The 21,757-nt window shown below is 40.9% G+C and overlaps 1 protein-coding gene across 3 annotated transcripts in view; it reads left to right on the plus strand.

Moving 5' to 3' along the window:
• Positions 1 to 21,757, plus strand: part of espn (espin) — a 186,688-nt gene that overhangs the window by 127,008 nt on the left and 37,923 nt on the right. For all 3 annotated transcript variants that reach the window (XM_060931530.1, XM_060931531.1, XM_060931533.1), the window contains one exon: positions 15,915 to 16,060. In XM_060931530.1, coding sequence (XP_060787513.1) covers positions 15,915 to 16,060 — 146 coding nt within the window. The remainder of the gene's footprint in view (positions 1 to 15,914; positions 16,061 to 21,757) is intronic.

Below are 21,757 nucleotides of genomic sequence, written 5' to 3' on the forward strand. Positions count from 1 at the left end.
GAGACTATCCCTGTCACTGTCACACGCACACACTTTCTCACTCCCTATCCTATGGATATAGTCCCTTTAAATCACGTGCTCGTTTTTTGAATGGAGACGCGGAAAGAGGAATGAATGGGGGTAGATGGAAGCCGGTACGTCAACATTCTCTCAACATCCTCTCGAGGTTTCTTCCTCATGTCGTCTGAGGGAGTTTTTCCTTGCCACCGTCACCACAGGCTTGCTCATTGGGGATAGATTAGGGATAAAATTAGCTCATGTTTTAAGTCGTTCAAATTCTGTAAAGCTGCTTTGCGACAATGTTTATTGTTAAAAGCGCTATACAAATAAACTTGATTTGATTTGATTCTGATATCCTCCAGAATTCTTTAATGGTCCGGAATAAATTGAATGCTACATGTTGATGGATTACTTTGTTCTTCTACGCCCTTTTTGAAGAATGTATTGTCGGACTTAAACCAACATCTGAAGAGGTGAGATCGCTCCTTTTTTTTTCCCCCTATTTTTGCTTGCGGGATTGACTCTGCCCTAAGGGCTATTCTCTCTCTCTCTCTCTCTCTCTCTCTCTCTCTCTCTCTCACTTTGCACCATTACACAATAAATATTCACAGTGAAAATATTTTGTAAGCGCGTTTCATGAACCAAGTTATAGGATTTGTTGACAACTCGCATCGACTTCGTTACACTTCTACCCGGCGTGAAGCACTGACAGTCATGTGGTTGTGATGTCATCGTAAACAAATCCGTTCTACTCATCCAGACGACTTCGCAACGGCGCCATTTCCAGATTTTTTCACTCTGGAACCCGTTCTCAAAAGATTTCGTTTTGGGGCACCCAAAACGCCGGTGCCGTGTGGACGCCAGGCCGAAACGATAAACAATTTTATCATATTTACCTGAATCCGTTGCCGTGTGGACAGGGCCTTAGTATTCTGCTGAAGGATGAGAAAATGGATGTTGGCACAAATTGCACCCAGCAGTACAGTAGCGTGTGTCTGCACTGGGTTACTTCACTGGGTCCTTTTGTGAGATTCTCTTTAAGATCCTGTTACTTGAATATAGAAGTTGCAACAGTACAGCATGTACCATAACTGAGAGTGACCAAAAAAACATTTAATATCTGTTTTAATGTCAATACAGTAATTGCTATGCATTAAGGTCACTATAGTGTATATCCATTTGATCATTTCAACCAAAGTGTAAAACGTTGCCACTTTGAAGCTTTTACTGCACCATGGATTACTGGCAGATAATATTTTAAAATCATTTTGATGCCAGAACCGAAAACTTAAAGGTGACATATTGTACCCTTTTTCCACAAGGTGACAGAGTTCCCTGAGGTCGTAATGAAATGTCTGTGACATGCTTTGGTCAGAATACCACAAGGATAAAGCAGCACAGCTCCCTTCTCACCCTGCCTAAACAGCCCTGGTCAAAACGGCTGATTTGCGTGCCTGTGCCTTTAAATGATAATCAGCCACTGCTCACCCCTCACCCCTTCTTCCACCACCCAATCAGATAGCACTTTCCTCATGTATATTTATTCGCAAAAGAAAAAGTCCTTCCCACGCCATGTGGCGCATAGGGCGGCGCCGATCTCCATTTCCGTAGCCCTCGGCCTCTCGCCTATTATGTAGCTAGGGTTACAGTGGGGGGCGGGTCCTCTGGTAACCGCAAGAGTTTAACTCCCCGCTCGCATCTGTATTGCAGCGTGCCTTGCCAGACGGCAGTAGGTACCATTTTTATGATGGTCTTTGGTATGACCCGACCGCGAGTAGAACTTGCGATCTCCCAATCGAGAGGCGGACACGCTAACCACTAAGCCAACTCGCGGTATTTATTCACAAAGGCAGCTCTCAAACTATGAGTGGAGATACTCAGATGAGGGGGGCGGAATAATTCTAATGAGATCCACTCGTGACGTAGAAAGAGGAGCCAAATCTGAACAGCACATGTTTTCTGATCTAGGCAGCCCAAAAGAAACCGACTGGGTGTCTTATTTCAGAGTTTGTGGATTGGTAGGTACTCCAGATACCCAAGTGTATGTGCACAAGCACTGACAAAGTGAGTTCGTAATATCTCCCCTTTAAAGTGACACAGGTCGACGTATTAAAAAGATGAATAGTACCCTGTGGAACTAGGATAACCACCAGGTACTTGAATCGCACGCCGTTTTGACCGCTGCCTCATGCCCGTGAAGGAGAGTGAGCTGGAAAAACACAGCACGCTAATGTTTACGCTAGGGTATGGAAACGGCCGAGGTTTATCCTTATTATAATGAGCGAGGTCATAACAAACATGGCGAAACCGCTGGGCTCCCACACAGAAGCGAGCACTCGAGAGCCATCAATATTTACTTAGCTTGTTTTTTTCTCTCTCTCTCTCTCTCTCTCTCTCTTCTGGCACGTTTTGCCTCCGACAATATCAGATACTTCCTTAAAATTGTCGTTTTTTTGGTCTCGATTTAGGAGTCTTCGTTTGATCTGGATGATCCGCCATGTTTGCTGTGGCTCCGCGGCCGCGACCTCTGACCCGTGCATAACCTCGTGACTTTCCCAAACTGTCGGTTTGTAAACAGACTAGCGTGTGGTTCGGACGCCCCGCATGAGGAAATAAATTGAATTGAAACCAGATGATGCATACCAGCTATGGGGATGGGTATCAGCTCAAACAATTCAGAAAGGGGAGTGGATTAAATGATTCCTGAACCAGCACATCAACCTGTGTCACTTTTAAAGGATGTCCATGTAGTGTAACAAAAACAGTTTTGTTTTGGGTTTTTTTGGATGCTTGTTTTAGCCATATTTCCATGATATCAGTGTTGAGAACTTTAGATGATAATAAATAAATTGAACAATGCTATTTCCACACTGTTCAGTGTTCCCTCATCAGCGAGATCCCAATGGAACCCTCAAATTGCGCCCAGTTTTCCCAAGATGGGCTCCGGATCCATCCGACACCCCAGAATAAAGCACTGACTCACGATGAATAAACTAATGTGATTTTCTTTCATTTGGTATTCTTGGCTTAATTTTGGTTGTGTTGTTAATGCTCAATACATCCTCTCTTTCTCCTTCCCCCTCACCTTCCTTCTTAAATGAAGTGTAGTACTCAGGATGGCGAACCGACTAATGGCCTAGTGGTAGCGTGTCCGCCTCTCGATCGGGAGATCGTGAGTTCTATTCACGGTCGGGTCATACCAAAGACCATCATAAAAATGGTACCTACCGCCATCTGGCAAGGCACGCTGCAATACAGATGTGCATGGGGAGTTAAACTCTCGTGGTTACCAGAGGACTAGCCCCCCACTGTAACCCTAGCTATGTAATAGGTGAGAGGCCGAGGGCTATGGAAACGGAGATCGGCGCCGCCCGATGCGCCACATACAGGTTGGGCCTGGTTAGTACTTGAGTGGGAGACTGCCTGGGAATACCAGGTACTGTAAGGCGTGGGAAGGACTTTGACTTTGACTCAGGATGGCATTAACCCCTTAAATTCCCAGCTTATCCTTCCATTTAAGCCACATTATTCAAAAACCACTATGAGTTATTCAGTAAATTATAGTGAAACTAAATAGAAAGCGGTATGTAGTTACAAGAGTGAAGTGTACGTCTGTACCTGGTTTTTTAGGGTTTGAGTAATGAAATAACATAGTGTGGTGTGCAGGTGGATATCGAAGTGTCATTATTATTATTATTATTATTATTATTAATTTTATTTTTATTTTTTTTATCCCCCGCTGGCTGAAAGGCCCGAAGGGGGATTATGTCGTGGCGATTTCCATCCATCCCTCCATCCTGGGAAGGGTGCTCACCTTCTGAAATCAACTCCTCTCTCAATTTTTGGAGGAATTTCACGAAACTTGGCAGGATTCTTTGTTACATGTCGGTAATACGCATATTGTAAATTCGTTAAATTGGGTCACATTTTACCGGAGTTACAGCCCTTGATGATTAACAGCCTTGTACTTTTCACAATTTCATGAAGGTGTGCTTGCGTTCCGACATCAACTCCTCTCACAATTTTTGGACGAATTTCTCGAAGCTTGGCAAAAGGCCTTGTTATATGACGGTAATGCGCAGATTGCGATTTAATTTCGTTTGTGAAAATTTGATCAGAGTTTTGACCCTTGATTAAATAACTTTGTACTTTGACAATTTCATGAGGGTGTACGTTCTTCTGAAATCAGCTCCTCTCACAATTTGTGGAGGAATTTCACCAAACTTGACAAAAGGCTTCGTTATATGACAGTTATACGCATATTGAGATTTTATTTAATTTGGGCAAATTTTCCCAGAGTTATGCCCTTGATTCTTAACAAACTTGTATTTTGGCAATTTCATCAAGGTGTGCTTGCTTTCTGAAATCAACTTCCCTCACAATTTTTTTTATCCCCCGCTGGCCGAAAGGCCCGAAGGGGGATTATGTCGTGGCGATTTCCATCCATCCCTCCATCCTGGGAAGGGTGCTCATCTTCTGAAATCAACTCCTCTCACAATTTTTGGAGGAATTTCACAAAACTTGGCAGGATTCTTTGTTACATGTCGGTAATACGCATATTGTAAATTCGTTAAATTGGGTCACATTTTACCGGAGTTACAGCCCTTGATTAACAGCCTTGTACTTTTCACAATTTCATGAAGGTGTGCTAGCGTTCTGACATCAACTCCTCTCACAATTTTTGGACGAATTTCTCGAAGCTTGGCAAAAGGCCTTGTTATATGACGGTAATGCGCAGATTGCAATTTAATTTCGTTTGTGAAAATTTTCCCAGGGTTTTGGCCCTTGATTAAATAACTTGTACTTTGACAATTTCATGAGGGTGTACATTCTTCTGAAATCAACTCCTCTCACTATTTGTGGAGGAATTTCACCAAACTTGACAAAAGGCTTCGTTATATGACAGTTATACGCATATTGAGATTTTGTTTAATTTGGGCAAATTTTCCCAGAGTTATGCCCTTGATTCTTAACAAACTTGTATTTTGGCAATTTCATCAAGGTGTGCTTGCTTTCTGAAATCAACTTCTGTCACAATTTGTTTTTATCCCCCGCTGGCCGAAAGGCCCGAAGGGGGATTATGTCGTGGTGATTTCCATCCATCCCTCCATCCTGGGAAGGGTGCTCACCTTCTGAAATCAACTCCTCTCTCAATTTTTGGAGGAATTTCACGAAACTTGGCAGGATTCTTTGTTACATGTCGGTAATGCGCATATTGTAAATTCGTTAAATTGGGTCACATTTTTACTAGAGTTACAGCCCTTGATTAACAAAATTATACTTTGACAATTTCATGAGAGTGTGTTTTCCTTCTGAACTCAACTCCTCTTACAATTTGTGGAGGAATTTCACCAAAGGCATTGTTTATATGTCGGTAATGCGCATATTGTAAATTCGTTAAATTGGGTCACATTTTTACCAGAGTTACAGCCCTTGATTAACAAAATTATACTTTGACAATTTCATGAGAGTGTGTTTTCCTTCTGAACTCAACTCCTCTTACAATTTGTGGAGGAATTTCACCAAAGGCATTGTTTATATGTCGGTAGTACGCATATTGTTATTTTGTTGAATTCGGTCGCATTTTACCGGAGTTACAGCCCTTGATGATTAACAGCCTTGTACTTTTCACAATTTCTTGAAGGTGCGCTTGCGTTCCGACATCTCCTCTCACAATTTTTGGACGAATTTCTCGAAGCTTGGCAAAAGGCCTTGTTATATGACGGTAATGCGCAGATTGCAATTTAATTTCGTTTGTGAGAATTTTCCCAGGGTTTTGACCCTTGATTAAATAACTTGTACTTTGACAATTTCATGAGGGTGTACGTTCTTCTGAAATCAGCTCCTCTCACAATTTGTGGAGGAATTTCACCAAACTTGGCAAAAGGCTTCGTTATATGACAGTTATACGCATATTGAAATTTTGTTTAATTTGGGCAAATTTTCCCAGAGTTATGCCCTTGATTATTAACAAACTTGTACTCTGGCAATTTCATCAAGGTGTGCTTGCTTTCTGAAATCAACTTCCCTCACAATTTTTATTATCCCCCGCTGGCCGAAAGGCCTGAAGGGGGATTATGTCGTGGCGATGTCTGTCTGTCTGTCCGTCCGTCCGTCCCAGGAAGCATCTTCTGAAATCAACTTCTCTCACGATTTTTGGAGGAATTTCACGAACCTTGGCGGGATTCTTTGTTGTATGTCGATAATACGCATATTGTAAATTCGTTCAATTCAGTCGCATTTTACCAGAGTTTTGGCCTAGTTGCCAGCGGGGGATATTGCGCTCTCAGAGCACTCTCTTGTTTTTTAATTTTAAGAAATGGACACCTAGATTTAGACTCAAGTCCAGTTCCAGTGTGGTGTTCTCTGATTTATTATACATCAATTCCATTTACTTCAGTCATATGTTTTTCAATATGCAAAAAAGATCAGATAAATAGCAATGGAAATATAAGATACCCTTAGCATACATGTGAGCAATATATAAATATATAAGGATAATTCTTTTTCATGTGAGGAAAAACTGTGTCTGAAAATAAAAACACACGTGAAGCGTAAATTTCATGAGAATTGTACGATTATTCACAGATCACGTTCATATTTCTGAGAGATTTATGACTTGCTGTATATTCATGATTGATTGAATTCATTCGCACCATTTTTGCCACGTACAGAAAACCGAAGCAGCAATAGCGATATGCGTGTGTTCTTTCAGTTTCTGTTGCATGAAAAGATCCAGCAGTGACCCCTCTAGGTTACAGTCTGCAACGTATTTTGACGTAAAACCCAATCAGGAGACGGTGTAAATATTTTAAAGATTCACCCCGTTACCATGAGAACAGCCTGGTTGTGCTTCCCAAATATCCGTTTACGTATTAATGTGCTGTGGCTATCGTTACCACAAAATCAGGTTTAGTGTTATCCCATTTGTGTAATTGCTCCTCTTCCAAGGGACATCAGTCTCGGACCATTCACTTCAGGAGCATGTCAACAAAACACACTGCACTGTATAGCTGGTATTGCTTTTGCGTTAGTCAGTCTTTACAATTATAGCGTCTGTGCGGTAGACAGATGTGAATGAGGATGGGATGTATACACAGGCAGCCAACAAAAGTGAACTAATATCCCGGGGCGGCTGTGGACAAAAGAACACTATGACAAATAGATTGACTCATTACACGTGAATCTAAGGACTTTTTATATAAGCAATGTATGCAATTGTGTAATGATGCACTGAGAAATACACTTTTGCAGACAGAGTAAAAGGTTTAAAATGTGAGATTTGATTAGTCCTCGTGCTGTTGCTGTAGTCATTCCAGAAATTCTCATCAGGTTCCTTCCATTCTGTCAAATATCACCGCATGTGCTACATCTGCCAAAAAAAAAAAAAAATCGTGTTTTTGTTTTATTTACTAATTTTGTTTTTGTCCTTTCTGTGTTCATTCACTCCTCTTCCTTTATTCCTGCTACGTTCATTTGTCTCCATCCTGACTTTTTCATTTGTCTCCTGCTGTCACTGTCTTTTACCACTTGTCCTGTCGTATACTTCCACTTGGACTTGAACTTGGATTTTTCCTACTGGTGTCTCTTTTGGGCATCTTCTTTCCCTCTATGCGTTCGCTTTAAAGGAGGGAATCTCTCCTCTGCCTCTGTCACTCCTGCCCCAGAATCACTCCGACAGAGGAAGAGTAAGTATTCACTTCCCCCGCCACACCACAGATGTCTCTCCTGCGTGCGTGTTTGTGGGTGTATTTACTGTATATACAGTACGTGTCCTTTTTGCTTCTTGTTCTCCTCCTGTAAACTTACAACCCCAATTCCAAAAAAGCTGTGACGCTGCGTAAAACATGAATAAAAACAGACCGTGAAGATTTGCAAATCATGGAAGCCCTACATTTCATCGAAAATAGTACAAAGACAACATATCAAATGTTGAAACTGAAAATTTTTATTGTTTTATGAAGAAAAATGCTCATTTTAAATTTGACGTCAGCAACATGTTTCAGAAAAGTTGGGACAGGGGCAACAAAAGACTGACAGAGTTGTGGAATGCAAAAAAAAAAACCCAAACTAATTTGGTTAATTGGCAACAGGTAAGTAACATGAATGAGGTTAAAAAGAGCATCCCGGAGAGGTGGAGTCGCTCAGAAGTAAAGATGGGGAGGGGTTCGCTGCTCTGTGAAAGACTGCATGGTCAGACAGTGCAACAATTTAAGAATAACGTTCCTCATTGTAAAACTGGAAAGAATTTGGGGATCACGTCATCTGTGGTACATAATATCATGAAAAGATTCAGAGAATCTGGAGAAAACTCTGTATGCAAGAGACAAGGCTGAAAACTGACACTGGATGCCTGTGATCTTCAGGCCCTCAGGTGACACTGCATTAAAAGCAGACATGTGTCTGTAGTGGAAATCACTGTATGGGCTCAGGAACACTTCAGAAAACCATCGTCTGTGAAAACAGTTTATTACCGCATCCACAAATGCAAGTTAAAACCAGATATAAACAATATCCAGAAACGCCACCACTTTCTCTGGGCCCGAGCTCTTTTACGATGGACTGAGGCGAAGTGGAAAATTGTCCCGAGGTCTGACGAATTAAAAGTAGAAATTCTTTTTAGAACTCATGGACACCACGTCCTCCAGGCTAAAGAGGAGAGGGACCATCCGGTTTGTTATCAGTGCACAGTTGAAAAGCCAGCATCTGTGATGGTATGAGGGTGCATTAGTGCACATGACATGGGTAGCTTGTACATCTGGGAAGGCATCATTAATGCTGAATGATATATACACAATTCAGAGCAATATGCTGCCATCCAGACAAAATCTTTTCAGGGAAGGCCTTCCTTCTTTCAGCAAGACAATGCCAAATCGCTTTCTGCACATATTAAAACTGCATGGCTCTGTAGTAAGAGTTCGGGTGCTAAACTGGCCTGCCTGTAGTCCAGACCTGTCTCCTATTTATAACATTTGCCGCATTATGAAGTGCAAAATATGACAAAGGAGACCCTGAACTGTTGAGCAACTGAAATTGTATATCAGGCAAGAATGGGACAACAGTTCTCTTTCAGAACTACAGCAACTGGTCGTCTCAGTTCCCAAACGTTTACAGAGTGTTGTTAAAAATAGATGTGATGCAATACAGTGGTAAACATGCCCCTGTCCCAACTTTTTTGAAATGTGTTGCTGACATCAAATTCAAAATGAGCGCATATTTTTAAAAAAACAATACAAATGTCTTAGTTTCAAAAGTTGATATGTTGTCGTTGTACTGTTTTCAATGCAATGTAGGGTTTCCATGATTTGCAAATTATCGTATTGTGTTTTTATTTACAGTTTACACAGCGTCCCAACTTTTTTTTTTTTTTTTTTTAATTTGGGTTGTATTTGGATATGATCCAGCATTATGGTTATATTCTCATAGAGCCAGTGGCTCTGTTTTGTGTGTAAGGAATAAAACCCAATAAGGCATGCTGTTTTATAGCAAAATAATTAAAGACAGGATGGTTTGAGACAACCTGAGTCACAATTATCACTTTGGAGTCGATCATTTTCCTATAACGGCGTGCCCGAAGTGTTTTATTCCTCTTATACCACAGCAGTTCGCCAACGATTGCCGTTTTTATTCGTTAAAAATTGACAGATCATTCAAGTTAGTTCCTGTCATATATTATCACAGCTGTAAAGTTTCAGCTTCACCTGTGACTGTTACAAAGCACTGACACTGGAGACTCCTTCTGAAAAAACAAAATAAACTCATGGGAAAATTCACCCTGTCAACAATTATGTATTTTTATTTTTTTTTACCTGTTTATGTGGTGCATCTGCAATGCAAGTACAAATGCAAACACAGGTACTGCATGTTGTTTCGGAACCACTGTCAGAGCTGATGTCATAGAAAATCATGCAACACCTTCTGACCAATCAGAACTGAAAAGTTCAACAGCGCTGTGGTATACATCGAGTCGTATTCTAAAAAACAAACATGAAATTGTTTTTTAGAATATAATTTTAATATTCAAGTTGGATCTCTTGAACTGTAGGATTTTTTTCTTTTTTGCCAATATGTTAGTTTAACTGTCTTTAGTGTATTACATTTAAACCTATGCACTGTTTAAAAAAAAAAAAAAAGTCTCAATAATAATTGCTGCAAAAATAAGCATACGATCTGAGACCATTTAAAATTGAACATGATGTGCTGAGAACTTTTAAATGTACAATAAATGCGTGTGGCTGATTCTTTGAACACTATTACGGTATTAATTTCAATAATTGATTTATTTATATACAGTGCCGTGAAAAAGTATTTGCCCCTTTCCTGATTTTTCTATTTTTTGTATATTTGTCACAAATGTTTCGTGTCATCAAACTAATTTTAGCATTAGACAAAGCTAGCCCAAGTAAACACAAAATGCAGGTTTCAAATGATTTCATTTATTGAAGGAAAAAAAGTTACCCAACCCTACCTGGCCCTATGTGAAAAAGTAATTACCCCCCTCAACCAATTAACCAAATTTAACTGATAATTGGGTTCAATTTCATGAGCCACACTCAGGCATGATTACTGCCAGATCTGTTCAATCTAAATATCACATAAATAGAACCAGGCTGGCGATGTGAAGTAGGCGAATAGATCTTAAAAAGATGCCGCGAAGTAGAGTTTATATTTCATATCTTTATGATTAGTGTGTATTAGTCATATATTTTACACTTAGTGTTTGTTTAATGTTTATTGCTGCACCATGGGTTTGAGAGTAACGCAATTTCAATCTTTTGTATGTCCTGTACATCTTGCAGTATTGACAATAAAGTAGACTTTGACTTTATAAGAACAGATGTGCAACAAAATAATCGAAATCTATCAGTTTGGAAAGGGTTACAAAGCTATTACCAAGGCTCTGGGACTCCAGCGAGCCACAGCGAGAGGCATTATCTCCAATTTGGAACAGTGGCGAACCTTCCCAGGAGTGGCCAGCCTTCCAAAATTCAACCAAGACTGGTCCAGGAGGTCACAAAAGAACCCTGATGAACAGCTAAAGAACTGCAGGCCTCACTTGCCTTAGTTAAGGTCAGTGTTCATGATTCTATAATAAGGAAGGCACTGCTGGGCAAAAATGATACCCATGGGAGAGTTGCAAGGCACAAACCACTGCTGACCAAAAAGAACACAAAGGCTCGTTTCACGTTTGCCAAAAAGCATCTTGATGACCCCCAAGACTTTTGGGATAATATTCTGTGAACTGAGGAGACAAAAATAGAACTTTTTGGGAAACACGGGTCCCGGTACATCTGGCGTAAGGCGAACACAGCATTCCAAAATAAGAACATCATACCAACAGTCAAACACAGTGGTGGTAGTGTGATGGTCTGGGGCTGCTTTTCTGCTTCAAGACCTGGACAACTTGCCATAATTAATGGAACCATGAGGTCTGCTCTCTACCAGAAAATCCTGAAGGAGAATGTCCTCGACCTAAAGCTCAAGCGGAGCTGGGTTATGCAGCAGGACAATGATCCGAAGCACACAAGCAAGTCCATCTCTGAATGGCTCAAAAGAAATAAAATGAAGGTTTTGGAGTGGCTGAGTCAAAGTCCTGACTTGGAATCCATTTGAGATGTTGTGGCAAGACCTTAAACGGGCAGTTCATGCTCGAAAAGCCTCCAGTGTGGCTGAATTGAAGCAATTCTGCAAAGACGAGTGGGCAAAAATTCCTCCACAGCAATGTAAGACTCATTACAAGTTCTTGCAAACATTTAATTGCAGCTGTTGCCACCAAGGGTGGCCCAACAAGTCATTAGGTTTAAAGGGGCAGTTACTTTTTCATACAGGTTTTGATTAACCTTTTACTTTTAATAAATGGAGTGATCATTTACAAGCTGCATTTTGTGTTTACTTGCATCGTCTTTGTCTTGTATTAGACTTGCTGTAGTCGGAGGACCTAAAACATTTAAACGGGACAAATGAGCAAAAATGGAAGAAATCAGCAGGGGGCAAATACTTTTTCACAGCACTGTAGCATCTTTTATACAGTTACAAGTACACTAACTCAACGTGAAGAGTTCCAGCTATAAGCAGAGAAACCAGGATTATTCGCTGGCCAAAATGAACGAACGTAGAATAAAAAGTAGAACAAATTTAAAGCAATGAATTGAATTGAAAATGTAAGTGCAAGTATAAACAGGACAATAAATACATGAATATAAATATAACATTATAAGTAAATTTTATATACATATATTTTTAAATTTATTTATTGAAGCCTTTTATTTTTTTTAAGCATGCTGTGAACTGAGTCACAGCAAAAAGTGTACAAAGGTCTGTACACATGGGGCGGCACGGCGGTGTAGTGGTTAGCACTGTCGCCTCACAGCAAGAAGGTCCTGGGTTCGACCCCAGTGGCTGAAGAGGGCCTTTCTATGTGGAGTCTCCCCGTGTCTGCATGGGTTTCCTCGGGGTGCTCCGGTTTCCCCCACAGTCCAAAGACATGCAGGTTAGGTTAACTGGTGACTCTAAATCGACCGTAGGTGTGAATGTGAGGTGTGAATGAATGGTTGGTTGTCTCTATGTGTCAGCCCTGCGATGATCTGGCGACTTGTCCAGGGTGTACCCTGCCTTTCGCCCGTAGTCAGCTGGGATAGGCTCCAGCTTGCCCGCGACCCTGCACAGGATAAGCGGTTACGGATAATGAATGGGTCTATACACATCCAGTGGGTTTATCATATCATATGCAGCCTTGGTGACTGAACCCTGCCTTCATCAGTCTGCTCCTTCCTTTATCAGTTCGGTCTCTCCCATGGCACACCCATCTGTTTTGTGAGAATCCTGGATGGCACTTCTGTTCATTTTGTAAACGAGTCGAGAACAGACCGATATATGCTTGATGTATCCGATCACTAAAGCTGATGGTATTGCGTATCATGGCTGACATGCGTATACGCTTGATATGAATACGTGCTTGTGAATAGAATGCATGGCTCATTTGCCTTCTTTCTGTTTGCGTGTTCTCTCTGGCGCACTTAAGTTTGAGGTCGACTCATTCTCCTTTAGCGCATTTAAAATGAAGGAGGGAAAGTTGGGAAGGGAAAGTGCAACGGAGCCAGCTGAAAAGGTGATCAGAGAATTAGAGAGAGAGAGGAACAACTGCATGTGAGACTGCAGGAAAGTAAATGAGAATGTAGAAAGGGGGAGTCTGGGGTGAGTGTCTTGAAATCCACTTCCAGTTTGGCAGCGAGCTACTGTCCAATCTGATTAGCGCTGATCTCTTTAGAGTTTAGAGCTGTGACGAGCCCGGGCTTGCTCTTTTCTCTGTGGAAAGACTGTGACTGAGTTGGAAGGAGAAGCAAGAGTTTACAGCATTAGTGATGTAAGAACACTAGCGTTTCCAGGGAGAGCTGAACCGAACTCGGCAGGTGATGTACGATATTTAAAGATTTATAATATCAGGGCTGTAAATGCTTGCTTCAACCAGAGGTAGAACTTTAAGTGATTGATTTTCAGCGCTGTAGTTTCATTCATACAGATCCTGTACGTAATTAATCTGCTTGCATTCAATGCTTATTCAGATTTTGTTCGCATCCTCTGGAGACTTCAAGAATGGACAATATAATTTTGTTCTATGGATATATTTCCTTGTGTTAACTCTCGAGCTTGCATTTTAATACCCCAAAATGAGCAGAACACAGTTGTTCATTGTTTATGACTTTCAGTAAACAGTACAGACAAGTGTCTTTTTGTTTCACAATGAACAGCGTGATTAAAACAATAATGTGATTTAAAATTCCTTGTAAGCAGATTACGCCTTAATCTTGCATTTAAAAAAAAAAAAACTGTGAGAAAATACATTCATGATAACAGCGTCATTGCTTTAAAACACCTCGTTTATCTTTAATGTCTTTTTCCAAAGCAAAATAAATTTTTATATAACCTGTACTCTCACACCATAGTGTGTGTGTATAAGGAGCAGGAATGTCATATGATTAAAACCTTAATTAAACACCCCCCCCACCCCCCCCCCCCCCACCCCCAATTTAGGATTTATGATTCATTTAAATTATTACTTAAAGTAAATTATTGAACTTCTTTAAAAATTCTAGTTACAACCCCGATTCCAAAAAAGTTGGGACAAAGTACAAATTGTAAATAAAAACTGAATACAATAATTTACAAATCTCAAAAACTGATATTGTATTCACAATAGAACATAGACAACATATCAAAATGTCGAAAGTGAGACATTTTGAAATTTCATGCTAAATATTGGCTCATTTGAAATTTAATGATAGCAACACATCTCAAAAAAGTTGGGACGGGGCAATAAGAGGCTGGAAAAGTTAAAGGTACAAAAAAGGAACAGCTGGAGGACCAAATTGCAACTCATTAGGTCAATTGGCAATAGGTCATTAACATGACTGGGTATAAAAAGAGCATCTTGGAGTGGCAGCAGCTCTCAGAAGTAAAGATGGGAAGAGGATCACCAATCCCCCTAATTCTGCACCGACAAATAGTGGAGCAATATCAGAAAGGAGTTCGACAGTGTAAAAGTGCAAAGAGTTTGAACATATCATCATCTACAGTGCATAATATCATCAAAAGATTCAGAGAATCTGGAAGAATCTCTGTGCGTAAGGGTCAAGGCCAGAAAACCATACTGGGTGCCCATGATCTTCGGGCCCTTAGACGGCACTCCATCACATACAGGCATGCTTCTGTATTGGAAATCACAAAATGGGCTCAGGAATATTTCCAGAGAACATTATCTGTGAACACAATTCACCGTGCCATCCGCCGTTGCCAGCTAAAACTCTATAGTTCAAAGAAGAAGCCGTATCTAAACATGATCCAGAAGCGCAGACGTCTTCTCTGGGCCAAGGCTCATTTAAAATGGACTGTGGCAAAATGGAAAACTGTTCTGTGGTCAGACGAATCAAAATTTGAAGTTCTTTATGGAAATCAGGGACTCCGTGTCATTCGGACTAAAGAGGAGAAAGACGACCCAAATTGTTATCAGCGCTCAGTTCAGAAGCCTGCATCTCTGATGGCATGGGGTTGCGTTAGTGCGTGTGACATGGGCAGCTTACACACCTGGAAAGACACCATCAATGCTGAAAGGTATATCCAGGTTCTAGAGCAACATATGCTCCCATCCAGACGACGTCTCTTTCAGGGAAGACCTTGCATTTTCCAACATGACGATGCCAAACCACATACTGCATCAATTACAGCATCATGGCTGCGTAGAAGAAGGGTCCGGGTACTGAACTGGCCAGCCTGCAGTCCAGATCTTTCACCCATAGAAAACATTTGGCGCATCATAAAACGGAAGATACGACAAAAAAGACCTAAGACAGTTGAGCAACTAGAATCCTACATTAGACAAGAATGGGTTAACATTCCTATCCCTAAACTTGAGCAACTTGTCTCCTCAGTCCCCAGACGTTTACAGACTGTTGTAAAGAGAAAAGGGGATGTCTCACAGTGGGAAACATGGCCTTGTCCCAACTTTTTTGAGATGTGTTGTTGTCATGAAATTTAAAATCACCTAATTTTTCTCTTTAAATGATACATTTTCTCAGTTTAAACATTTGATATGTCATCTATGTTCTATTCTGAATAAAATATGGAATTTTGAAACGTCCATATCATTGCATTCCGTTTTTATTTACAATTTGTACTTTGTCCCAACTTTTTTGGAATCGGGGTTGTATGATATCCAAGACATTTTAAGTTTTTAAACTACAGCTTGGTCAAAGTAATCATTGTCCTTTTATTATTATTAAAAAAAAAAATTCAATTTGCTTCATAAACAGTTGTATTTAAATGTCATTATTTTGTGTTCTTTAGTTATTTAGCTGTCTGGTTTCTTTTAAATGACTCTCTCTCTCTTATTTGACTCACATTTCCTGTGTTTGCCTTAGGCACCAAATCCTTCAACATGATGTCTCCTACTGGTGATAACTCGGAGCTTCTGGCTGAAATTAAAGCCGGGAAGAGTCTGAAGCCCACGCCTCAAAGTAAAGGCTACACGACCATCTACTCCAGCAGTGGCTCACCAGCGAATAACGTAAGTGCCATTCCGTCATCAAGTACACAATCTGTGGTCCAATATGTCCAGGTTAGAAAATACACAGTAACTAGTTGCATTTTTAAGAATTTTGGCCTTATTTCAAACTGTGCGCGAATGCTTTTTCGCCAGATTTCCAAAGGCTTTGGTGATGCCGAAACGCTGCTTTGTACTCGTGCGCATGTTAATGAATGCCAGTAACCTGTAAAGTGCAACACACGTGCACACCACAGCTCATTTGCATTTAGCAACACCCATAAACCTCCACTCCGAGAGAGCTGGAAGCGTGAAATGAGGACAAAACAGTCCAAGAAAAAGAATTTCTCAGAGGCAGAAGTGGAAGTTTTTTTTGGTTTGTTTTCTTTCTTTTGTCGACACCAAATCAAAAATATTATTTAGCAGTAAACAGCGCCTAAAAAGGCTGGAGACAAATGACAGATGATGATGTGAAGTAATTAAAGTGAAAAGGAAATGGTTTGGCATGAGAATTATACCCAGGTGATCATGAACAGCAAGCACTTTAGCCTTTCGTACACTTTTGGCTTCTTGTAGCTCAATGCGCCGTCCCGTATGTTGTGTTGGAAAAGTATTCGGGGTGCTGGATGATGATGTACGGTACACACAGCACACTCAGGATTATACTGCGGCAGCCATTTATTGGTCACATAGTGCTGATTCTAAAGCATTGCACAGGTTTACAAGAAGATGCATACAGAGGGGCAAAAAAGTATTTAGACAGTTACCAATTGTGCAAGTTCTCCCACTTAAAAAGATGAGAGAAGCCTGTAATTTTCATCATAGGGATACCTCAACTATGAGAGACAGAATGAGAAAAAAAATCCAGAAAATCACATTGTCTGATTTTTAAAGAATTTATTTGCAAATTATGGTGGAAAATAAGTATTTGGTCAATAACAAAAGTTCATCTCAATACTTTGTTATATACCCTTTGTTGGCAATGACAGAGGTCAAACATTTTCTGTAAGTCTTCACAAGGTTTTCACACACTGTTGCTGGTATTTTGGCCCATTCCTCCATGCAGATCTCCTCTAGAGCAGTGATGTTTTGGGGCTGTCGCTGGGCAACACGGACTTTCAACTCCCTCCAAAGATTTTCTATGGGGTTGAGATCTGGAGACTGGCTAGGCCACTCCAGGACCTTGAAATGCTTCTTACGAAGCCACTCCTTCGTTGCCCGGGCGGTGTGTTTGGGATCATTGTCATGCTGAAAGACCCAGCCACGTTTCATCTTCAATGCCCTTGCTGATGGAAGGAGGTTTTCACTCAAAATCTCACGATACATGGCCCCATTCATTCTTTCCTTTACACGGATCAGTCGTCCTGGTCCCTTTGCAGAAAAACAGCCCCAAAGCATGATGTTTCCAGCCCCATGCTTCACAGTAGGTATGGTGTTCTTTGGATGCAACTCAGCATTCTTTCTCCTCCAAACATGACAAGTTGAGTTTTTACCAAAAAGTTCTATTTTGGTTTCATCTGACCATATGACATTCTCCCAATCCTCTTCTGGATCATCCAAATGCTCTCTAGCAAACTTCAGACGGGTCTGGACATGTACTGGCTTAAGCAGGGGGGCACGTCTGGCACTGCAGGATTTGAGTCCCTGGCGGCGTAGTGTGTTACTGATGGTAGCCTTTGTTACTTTGGTCCCAGCTCTCTGCAGGTCATTCACTAGGTCCCCCCGTGTGGTTCTGGGATTTCTGCTCACCGTTCTTTCTTGTGATCATTTTGACCCCACGGGGTGAGATCTTGCATGGAGCCCCAGATCGAGGGAGATTATCAGTGGTCTTGTATGTCTTCCATTTTCTAATAATTGCTCCCACAGTTGATTTCTTCACACCAAGCTGCTTACCTATTGCAGATTCAGTCTTCCCAGCCTGGTGCAGGTCTACAATTTTGTTTCTGGTGTCCTTTGACAGCTCTTTGGTCTTGGCCATAGTGGAGTTTGGAGTGTGACTGTTTGAGGTTGTGGACAGGTGTCTTTTTATACTGATAACCAGTTCAAACAGGTGCCATTAATCCAGGTAACGAGTGGAGGACAGAGGAGCCTCTTAAAGAAGTTGTTACAGGTCTGTGAGAGCCAGAAATCTTGCTTGTTTGTTGGTGACCAAATACTTATTTTACCGAGGAATTTACCAATTAATTCATTAAAAATCCTACAATGTGATTTCCTGGATTCTTTCCCCCCATTCTGTCTCTCATAGTTGAAGTGTACCTATGATGAAAATTACAGGCGCCTCTCATCTTTTTAAGTGGGAGAACTTGCACAGTTGGTGGCTGACTAAATACTTTTTTTTTGCCCCACTGTATATCCATAGAATATAGACACGAGTGTTTTACTGGGAAATGCGCCACTCGTATTTTTCATACAAACTACAGCCAGGACGTCGAGAAAGGCAACCATGACGTATTTCTCTGTATATCACTCATGAGGAAATCGATGAATTGTTTTGATAAATTTGCATACTTTTTTTGTTTGTGAATATGTCTATGTAATGAAAGAAAAATCACATGTTGGCTTGAAGATATGAAGTTGATCTTGTGTTGAAAAACTTGCATTTTTCATACGATATGCATCGCGGATCTGAGTCCAATATTTAAATAATATTGGCTGGCGTTGAGTGGTATATCAGATATATTCCGTTCAGCTAGCATGATATATTGAACAAGTTGAAGACAAGTAGCTGAATGGAATATATCTGATATACCATGAAAAAAACCAGCCATTATTATTATTATTATTATTATACATACACATTCCTTTCGGGTGTTCAACACGTCTTTCTCTTTCAAAATTCTCTCAAAATCTTCTGTGTTTAACAAAGCAAACCTGGCGGCCATGTTTGTTTACAAGTTGTCACAGTCGCTCGCTAGCGTGTAAGTTTTACGTCTCTCACATGTGACGCCATGTCTTGACAGCCATGCAATATCGTAAACCGTATTCAACACTCATTCTCCATTGAGAACAGTGACATAATACACGTAGGATAAGCAATATGCTAATAACATTGCATGCTATCAAACCAAATGTGAATGAAACCTGCTAGAAGGGAATAGAATACATGTTTTTATTCCGTCGAAAAAGTGTCCTGTGTCTAATAATTCCTGATGTTTCACTCCGATGACGTCACTCCCAGTGTTTTCCCGCTGACTTGATGCGCGTTGTCAACTTGGCGAACCAGTTCAAGGAGAGAAACAGTAAACCATGTGATAATCAAACCTAAGGTCATGAGTTTTTTACAGTGGTGCTTGAAAGTTTGTGAACCCTTTAGAATTGTCTATATTTCTGCATAAATATGACCTAAAACAACATCAGATTTTCACACAAGTCCTAAAAGTAGATAAAGAGAACCCAGTTAAGCAAACGAGACAAAAATATTATACTTGGTCATTTATTTATTGAGGAAAATGATCCAATATTACATCTTTGTGAGTGGCAAAAGTATGTGAACCTCTAGGATTAGCAGTTAATTTGAAGGTGAAATTAGAGTCAGGTGTTTTCAATCAATGGGATGACAATCAGGTGTGAGTGGGCACCCTGTTTTATTTAAAACAAAGACCACTCCAAGAGCAAGGCGTGTAATAGTCGGCGAGGTCACAGAGGACCTCAGGGTAACTTCTAAGCAACTGAAGGCCTCTCTCACATTGGCTAATGTTAATATTCATGAGTCCACCATCAGGAGCGCACTGAACAACAATGGTGTGCATGGCAGGGTTGCAAGGAAAAAGCCACTGCTCTCCAAAAGGAACATTGCTGCTCGTCTGCAGTTTGCTAAAGATCACGTGGATAAACCAGAAGGCTACTGGAAAAATGTTTTGTGGATGGATGAGACCAAAATAGAACTTTTTGGTTTAAATGAGAAGCGTTATGTTTGGAGAAGGGAACACACTGCATTCCAGCATAAGAACCTTATCCCATCTGTGAAACATGGTGGTGGCAGTATCATGGTTTGGGCCTGTTTTGCTGCATCTGGGCCAGGACTGCTTGCCATCACTGATGGAACAATGAATTCTGAATTATACCAGCGAATTCTAAAGGAAAATGTCAGGACATCTGTCCATGAACTGAATTTCAACAGAAGGTGAGTCATGCAGCAAGACAACGACCCTAAGCACACAAGTCGTTCTACCAAAGAATGGTTAAAGAAGAATAAAGTTAATGTTTTGGAATGACCAAGTCAAAGTCCTGACCTTAATCCAATCGCAATGTTGTGGAAGGACCTGAAGTGAGCAGTTCATGTGAGGAAACCCACCAACATCCCAGAGTTGAAGCTGTTCTGTACGGAGGAACGGGCTAAAATTCCTCCAAGCCGGTGTGCAGGACTGATCAACAGTTACCGCAAACGTTTAGTTGCAGTTATTGCTGCACAAGGGGGTCACACCAGATACTGAAAGCAAAGGTTCACATACTTTTGCCACCTCACAGATATGTAATATTGGATCATTTTCCTCAATAAATAAATGACCAAGTATAATATTTTTGTCTCATTTGCTTAACTGGGTTCTCTTTATCTACTTTTAGGACTTGTGTGAAAATCTGATGATGTTTTAGGCCATTTTTATGCAGAAATATAGAAATTCTAAAGGGTTCACAAACTTTCAAGCACCACTGTACAAATAAATGTGTTCACATGCAGCGTGTTAAATGAGGCCCGTTGTTTGTTTGTTAAATATTCAGCACATCAGCGATGGAATAAGGTGTCATTAGGAATTGTGTGGCTCTGAGACTGCCTGGTTTTTCAGTTTGACGGCTCTGTCGGACAGACGTACACTCTGTACAGCTGCAGCCTTCTTTGTTTGACAAACACAGCAAAACACAAGGCCGAGGCTTCATGAGAAAAGAGCAGCCAGTCATTAACCTGAAATGACTGCTGGCTGTTCCCCAACATTTTATCTGGGTGTGTCTAGTATACGTGTATATTACTGATTATATTTTTCAACTCTGCAGTAATGTGCGTGCATGACTGCGTACATACAGAACAATACTTCCCAAAGGCAAATAGGCACACAAAAGGATTAAAGAGACAAACTAATCAAAGGGAAACAAAGAACTTGTGTGACTAATTGACTGCCAAACAGCTGATGATAAAAAAAAAAAAACACGAGGCACAGAGCCTATAAGGAACTTTGAATGCCGGAAGGGACAAATGAGGCCCTTAGAGAGTGGAACATAATAGGGACAGAAGTACAGAAGATGTCATTCTTTGTTTGCAATAGACGTCCCTTCCGGTAGTGATCCGCCTCATTAAGTGTTCAGATTTCCAGCTGACAGGCAGGCATCGTATTTGTTTACAGTCGCTTTGCAGTAGTTTCTTGTGTTTGGCCTCCAAATATGCCAGGTTATTGTTCTGTATTTGGATGTTCAAACCGATCAAATCGAGAAAAAGACCAAAGGTATTATCGGATACCAAAAGAAGTCATGCATAAGGGTGAAAAGAACGAAAAATATCTCAAAGACGTCATGAAAAATGGCTCGCAAACCTTTCACTGCGTTCAAAAGGAATCACGAGTCCACATGCTCGTGTTTGCAGCGATCATCTCATCTCATTATCTGTAGCCGCTTTATCCTGTTCTACAGGGTCGCAGGCAAGCTGGAGCCTATCCCAGCTGACTACGGGCGAAAGGCGGGGTACACCCTGGACAAGTCGCCAGGTCATCACAGGGCTGACACATAGACACA

This window comes from Neoarius graeffei, chromosome 10, assembly GCF_027579695.1.
Source record: "Neoarius graeffei isolate fNeoGra1 chromosome 10, fNeoGra1.pri, whole genome shotgun sequence".
Lineage (NCBI taxonomy): Eukaryota > Metazoa > Chordata > Actinopteri > Siluriformes > Ariidae > Neoarius > Neoarius graeffei.